The 6,619-nt window shown below is 55.8% G+C and overlaps 1 protein-coding gene across 1 annotated transcript; it reads right to left on the bottom strand.

The window, feature by feature from the left end:
- Nucleotides 1-2,941: 2,941 nt before the first annotated feature.
- Nucleotides 2,942-5,355, bottom strand: LOC148100081 (uncharacterized). The gene is made up of 3 exons (XM_087849794.1): nucleotides 5,339-5,355; nucleotides 4,049-4,900; nucleotides 2,942-3,086 (listed from the first exon to the last, which is right to left on the bottom strand). Exons 1-3 carry the CDS (start codon nucleotides 5,353-5,355, stop codon nucleotides 2,942-2,944), a joined length of 1,014 nt encoding a protein of 337 aa, XP_087705920.1.
- Between the last annotated feature and the right edge of the window lie 1,264 nt (nucleotides 5,356-6,619).

The following is a 6,619-nucleotide window of genomic DNA, read 5'->3' as shown; positions in this document are numbered from 1 at the left end:
TGTGAAAGAAAGAAGAAAAAACCCGGACCGGGCCACCTGGCCACCCTTTGTGCGGGTGTCCGCTCCCCAGGCTGCGAAAGCCTATCCAGCCCTTGTGATCGGGTGGCACCGCCCAACAGGCATGTGAAAGAAAGAAGAAAAGAAGAAAAAACGCGGACCGGGCCGCCTGGCCACCCTTTGTGCGGGTGTACGCTCCCCAGGCTCCGAAAGCCTTGCCAGCCCTTGTGATCGGGTGGCACCGCCCACCAGGCGTGTGAAAGAAAGAAGAAAAAACGTGGACCGGGCCGCCTGGCCACCCTTTGTGCGCGTGTCGGCTCCCCAGGCTCCGAAACCTTGCCAGCCCTTGTGATCGGGTGGCACCGCCCACCAGGCGTGTCAAAGTAGGAAAAAAAACCCGGACCGGGCCGCCTGGCCACCCTTTGTGCGGGTGTCCGCTCCCCAGGCGCCGAAAGCCTTGCCAGCCCTTGTGATCGGGTGGCACCGCCCACCAGGCGTGTGAAAGAAAGAAGAAAAAACGCGGACCGGGCCGCCTGGCCACCCTTTGTGCGGGTGTCCGCTCCCCAGGCTCCGAATGTCAGGGCTCTGTGTGCAGGAAGGTGGAGATGTGGATCCAAGTGCAGGACTCTGAGACGGAAATATAACTGAAAACCACAGCTTTATTGCTGGCACCAACAAAACAGAAACCAAACATGAAACACTAACTGGAACACACAGGCAGGATCTGAGGGTACGACGCGACACTGGGTTGAGGACAACACAGGGCTAATATACACAGGGTGGTAATCAGGGAATGGGTAACAGGAGGGAGACACAGCTGGGAGAGATCAGGGCTAACGAGACAGGGGAAGCTAAGCTGCACACACTAACATAAGACAAAGACTTTCACAATAAAGCAGGAAATCAGAAACCACTAAATAAAGATGCAGACATGACACTGAGAGACAGACCAGACACTCAACAGAAACTGCAATACACATAAGAACCCAAAACCAAAGAACTGATCCTTCACCAAGAACAGAAACAGATCTGTAATGATAATAATAATAAACAAAGCACCAGAACATCAGGAAACAATCCATAATGCAAAAATAAACCAAAACATAAGAAACTCAAAATGCTAGGTCAACACTGACCCAGAACCGTAACAGTACCCCCCCTCCAAGTGCTGGCCCCCGACAGCCCCAACGAAAAAAAACAGAACAAAACAAGAGCACCAAACCAGGGCGGGCGGAGGGGGTCCAGGACGGAGGGCCCGAAACAAAACACAACACAAGGAGCACAAGTCTAGAACGGTCTATAAACATAAGAAAACAGTCCAACACGAAAGAAGATCATTCATGAGTCCACAACAAGGTCTGGGGGTCGACCCAGGGGTCGACAACACAAAGACCGAGACAGTTCTGGAGGCCGGCCACGAAGCCAGCGGCGACGATGACAGAGCTGGTCCGGAGGCCGGCCACGAAGCCAGCGGCGACGACGACCTCGTCCAGGAGGCCGCCCTCGACAGCCATGATGCCGATCCAGAGGCCCGGAAAGCGGCCGGCAGAGGCGAGGCGGAACAGGCCCAGCTGGCTCTGACGGCAGTGTTGCAACCGCAGGACCAGACGTGGATGACGACACAGGACCAGACGTGGATGACGACACAGGACCAGACGTGGATGACGACACAGGACCAGACGTGGATGACGACACAGAGGCAGGACCTGCCGGCGGTGGGACGGCTGCGGAACCTGACGGCGGCGATGCAGCCGGCGATGATGCGGATGCAGCCGGCGATGATGCGGATGCAGCCGGCGATGATGCGGATGCAGCCGGCGATGATGCGGATGCAGCCGCTGACGGTGTAGAAGTCGCAGGGGATGATTCAGCTGGTGACGGCTGAACAGACGTCCCCGGACCATCAGCTGACATGAGGACGTGCTTGCTGGGTCCTCCAGGACCCCCAGCAGACGAGGCGGGAGGCTGGACGGGCTCCTCGGGCCCTCCAGCTGACGAGACACGAGGCTGGACGGGCTCCTCGGGCCCTCCAGCAGACGAGACACGAGGCTGGACGGGCTCCTCGGGCCCTCCAGCAGACGAGACACGAGGCTGGCTGGGCTCCTCGGGCCCTCCAGCTGACGAGACACGAGGCTGGCTGGGCTCCTCGGGCCCTCCAGCAGACGAGACACGAGGCTGGCTGGGCTCCTCGGGCCCTCCAGCTGACGACGACACCACTTGAGGCTGGCTGGGTTCTCCCGAACCCCCAGCTGACGACGACACCACTTGAGGCTGGCTGGGTTCTCCCGAACCCCCAGCTGACGACGACACCACTTGAGGCTGGCTGGGTTCTCCCGAACCCCCAGCTGACGACGACACCACTTGAGGCTGGCTGGGTTCTCCCGAACCCCCAGCTGACGACGACAACACTTGAGGCTGGCTGGGTTCTCCCGAACCCCCAGCTGACGACGACAACACTTGAGGCTGGCTGGGTTCTCCCGAACCCCCAGCTGACGACAACACTTGAGGCTGGCTGGGTTCTCCCGAACCCCCAGCTGACGAAACTTGAGGCAGGATGGGCTCCTCAGGCCCTCCAGCCGACGAGGCAGGAGGCTGGCTGGGTTCTCCTGATTGGAACAGAAGTTGTAGTGATGGTTGTAATGATGGTTGTTGAACTCGTGACTGAGCAGACAACCGATTTTCAGCAGCTCTCCTCCGGGGAACAGGAACAGGTGCAGGTACTAGGCCCGGCTGAGCACCAGCCATCCCCACCTGAAGAACAGATACAGGTGCGGGGACGAGCTGTGTTCTGGCCGCCGCCCTCACCCTGGGAGCCGGTGTGGGTGCAGGAGCGAGCTGGACCTCCGCTGCTCCCACCCGAGGAACTGGAACACGCACAGACAACGACTGGGCGCCCGCCATCCCCACCCGAGAAATGGGTACGGAAGCAGGGATGAACGGAGCCTCAGTTTGCCTGGGAACTGAAGCAGGGTCGAGCTGGACCCCAGCCACCCCCACCCAAGGGACCGGTATGGGTGCAAGGGAAAGCTGGGCCCCAGCCGTCCTGGGAACCAAAACTGGAGACTGAGAACTGGGCAGTGGAGCAGTAACTGTCACAGGAAAAAACAGGTTTATGGTACCAGACATGGTCCTAGAAAACAAAGACTTGTGGCAGGCTGAACTTGGTAGAACTGCTACTCTTAAAACATCCAGGTTGACATTAACAGTCTTAGAAAAAGTGAGTTCAGGAGCAGTCACAGGTGCTGGAGCCTTCATGCAAGCAGTGTTTGAATAAACTGGGTGTGAAGCAACATTAAACACAGTCTTACAAAACGCAGCCTGGGAAGTTGCACACAAAGCTTCCAGGACTACTGGCTGAAAAGCGTGGTGCACAGAGTCAAACAAACAAGATCGGGGAACTAAGACTTTAACTAGAGCAACCAACTCTGCAGTATTTACACCAAGTTCTTTTGCCAGCTTGTTTATAGCAGACGACGCCTTGGTGCTCTTAGACTGGACAGTCACAGAATGCACAGTGTTAAAGACTTCACAATGAGTTGCACAAACAGACTCTGAATTGGCAGTCTCTGGGCTAGCGATTTTTAACTCAGGAGAGGTTATAGGAACATGAAATTTGTCACAGGTAGTCACAGACTGAACTGGCTGGGAGGCCGCACAGCACGTGGGTGAAGCAACATCAACAACAGTTTCACAATGTGTAGCCTGAACAGGGTTGAAAGCATTTAGCTGGGAAATTAAGCGGCCCATGTTTAGATCAGTGGTTGGAAAGATTGTCTTTTGTGTGGAGCAGCAGCCAGTCTTCTGGACGGAACTTTTAATATCCTGAGTGAGATTAGTATTGTCAAGGTCACAAATTTCCATAACCGATCCACGCATGACATCTGAAAGCTCAGTATTAACTGATCCAAAAACAGGAGGCTCGGGATCAACATAACTTGGCTGAGGAGTAAAAACTGAAACTCCGGCCTTTTCGGAATGAAACCCAGACACACCACTCTCAGTTACTAAACACAAAACTTCGTTCGACTCTAGTGAAATAAGACCATCTGACCCCTGAACTTTCTCAAATTTGAAAGGAACCAAAGGAAAACCATTAGAATGGTCAGAGTCCTGAAAAGTAGCCTCAGAGTCAGCCATCTTAGGACCGTCAGTTTCTAATTCTACAGACTCAGAGTAAACAGCCACGGAGTTAACAAACTCATGTTTTACTGGCTCTGGGCATAAAATTCCCAGCGTAGAAGAAGCTGGGTGAAAATTGTCCTGTTCACTCACCACGTCCAGCTGTTCAAAGCAGAAACTAGACTCCGGTCGCGGTGAGGGATGGCGACGACGAGAACGCCGCTTTTTCTTGGAAACGGGAGAGACAGAAAAAACGGAGGGTGTCGGAGCAACAGTGACTGGGCCCTCATCCTCCGACCACATTCCTGCCAGGCATGAGGCAGGTGAGGGGTGGTCGGAACCAGACGTGAGGGAGGAAGGAGTCCGATGCTGCGACTGTAGCTGCTGCAGCGGGGCTGTAGAAAGTTCCGTCCGCTGCGGCGGCGTGAGAGGGCTTGCTCGCTGTGACTGAAGCAGTGTGGATGAGGAGATGAGGGTGAATTGGGCCAGCTCCCGGGCTTTGACTGCCTCCTTAGCCTGGGTCAGCGAACGGCTGAACTCCGAGGCAATAGAAAGCTGGCGCAGTTGAGGATTTCTGTCGAATACGGCTTGTATGGCATTCAACCCGACTGAGAATGTCTGCAAATCCGAGGCGTGGCTTATGCGAGTCATTAGTCCGAGGATGCGAGCAAGGTCTACCTCTCTCTCGAGGTGAGCAGAGTCCGCTGGATCCATGTTATGGTCGCGTCGTTCTGTCAGGGCTCTGTGTGCAGGAAGGTGGAGATGTGGATCCAAGTGCAGGACTCTGAGACGGAAATATAACTGAAAACCACAGCTTTATTGCTGGCACCAACAAAACAGAAACCAAACATGAAACACTAACTGGAACACACAGGCAGGATCTGAGGGTACGACGCGACACTGGGTTGAGGACAACACAGGGCTAATATACACAGGGTGGTAATCAGGGAATGGGTAACAGGAGGGAGACACAGCTGGGAGAGATCAGGGCTAACGAGACAGGGGAAGCTAAGCTGCACACACTAACATAAGACAAAGACTTTCACAATAAAGCAGGAAATCAGAAACCACTAAATAAAGATGCAGACATGACACTGAGAGACAGACCAGACACTCAACAGAAACTGCAATACACATAAGAACCCAAAACCAAAGAACTGATCCTTCACCAAGAACAGAAACAGATCTGTAATGATAATAATAATAAACAAAGCACCAGAACATCAGGAAACAATCCATAATGCAAAAATAAACCAAAACATAAGAAACTCAAAATGCTAGGTCAACACTGACCCAGAACCGTAACACCGAAAGCCTTGCCAGCCCTTGTGATCGGGTGGCACCGCCCACCAGGCGTGTCAAAGAAGGAAAAAAAACCCGGACCGGGCCGCCTGGCCAACCTTTGTGCGGGTGTCGGCTCCCAAGGCTCCAAAAGCTTTGCCAGCCCTTGTGATCGGGTGGCACCGCCCACCAGGCGTTTCAAAGAAGGAAAAAAAACCCGGACCGGGCCACCTGGCCACCCTTTGTGCGGGCGTCCGCTCTCCAGGCTCCGAAAGCCTTGCCAGCCCTTGTGATCGGGTGGCACCGCCCACCAGGCGTTTGAAAGAAGGAAGAAAACACCCGGACCGGGCCGCCTGGCCACCCTTTGTGCGGGTGTCTGCTCCCCAGGCTCCGAAAGCCTTGCCAGCCCTTGTGATCGGGTGGCACCGCCCACCAGTCGTGTGAAAGAAAGAAGAAAAGAAGAAAAAAGCCGGACCGGGCCGCCTGGCCACCCTTTGTGCAGGTGTCCGCTCCCCAGGCTCCGAAAGCCTTTCCAGCCCTTGTAATCAGGTGGCACCGCCCACCAGGCGTGTGAAAGAAAGAAGAAAAAACGCGGACCGGGCCGCCTGGCCACCCTTTGTGCGGGTGTCCGCTCCCCAGGCTCCGAAAGCCTTGCCAGACCTTGTGATCGGGTGGCACCGCCCACCAGGCGTGTGAAAGAAAGAAGAAAAAACCCGGACCGGGCCACCTGGCCACCCTTTGTGCGGGTGTCCGCTCCCCAGGCTGCGAAAGCCTATCCAGCCCTTGTGATCGGGTGGCACCGCCCAAAAGGCATGTGAAAGAAAGAAGAAAAGAAGAAAAAACGCGGACCGGGCCGCCTGGCCACCCTTTGTGCGGGTGTCCGCTCCCCAGGCTCCGAAAGCCTTGCCAGCCCTTGTGATCGGGTGGCACCGCCCACCAGGCGTGTGAAAGAAAGAAGAAAAAACGCGGACCGGGCCGCCTGGCCACCCTTTGTGCGCGTGTCGGCTTCCCAGGCTCCGAAACCTTGCCAGCCCTTGTGATCGGGTGGCACCGCCCACCAGGCGTGTCAAAGTAGGAAAAAAAACCCGGACCGGGCCGCCTGGCCACCCTTTGTGCGGGTGTCCGCTCCCCAGGCGCCGAAAGCCTTGCCAGCCTTTTGTGATCGGGTGGCACCGCCCACCAGGCGTGTGAAAGAAAGAAGAAAAAACCCGGACCGGGCCGC

Source organism: Neolamprologus brichardi, chromosome 13 (genome assembly GCF_056152115.1).
Source record: "Neolamprologus brichardi isolate AB-2024 chromosome 13, ASM5615211v1, whole genome shotgun sequence".
NCBI classification, from domain to species: Eukaryota; Metazoa; Chordata; class Actinopteri; order Cichliformes; family Cichlidae; genus Neolamprologus; species Neolamprologus brichardi.
The sequence above is the reverse complement of the archived record's forward strand: the minus strand, read 5'-3'. Positions and strand labels throughout refer to the sequence as shown.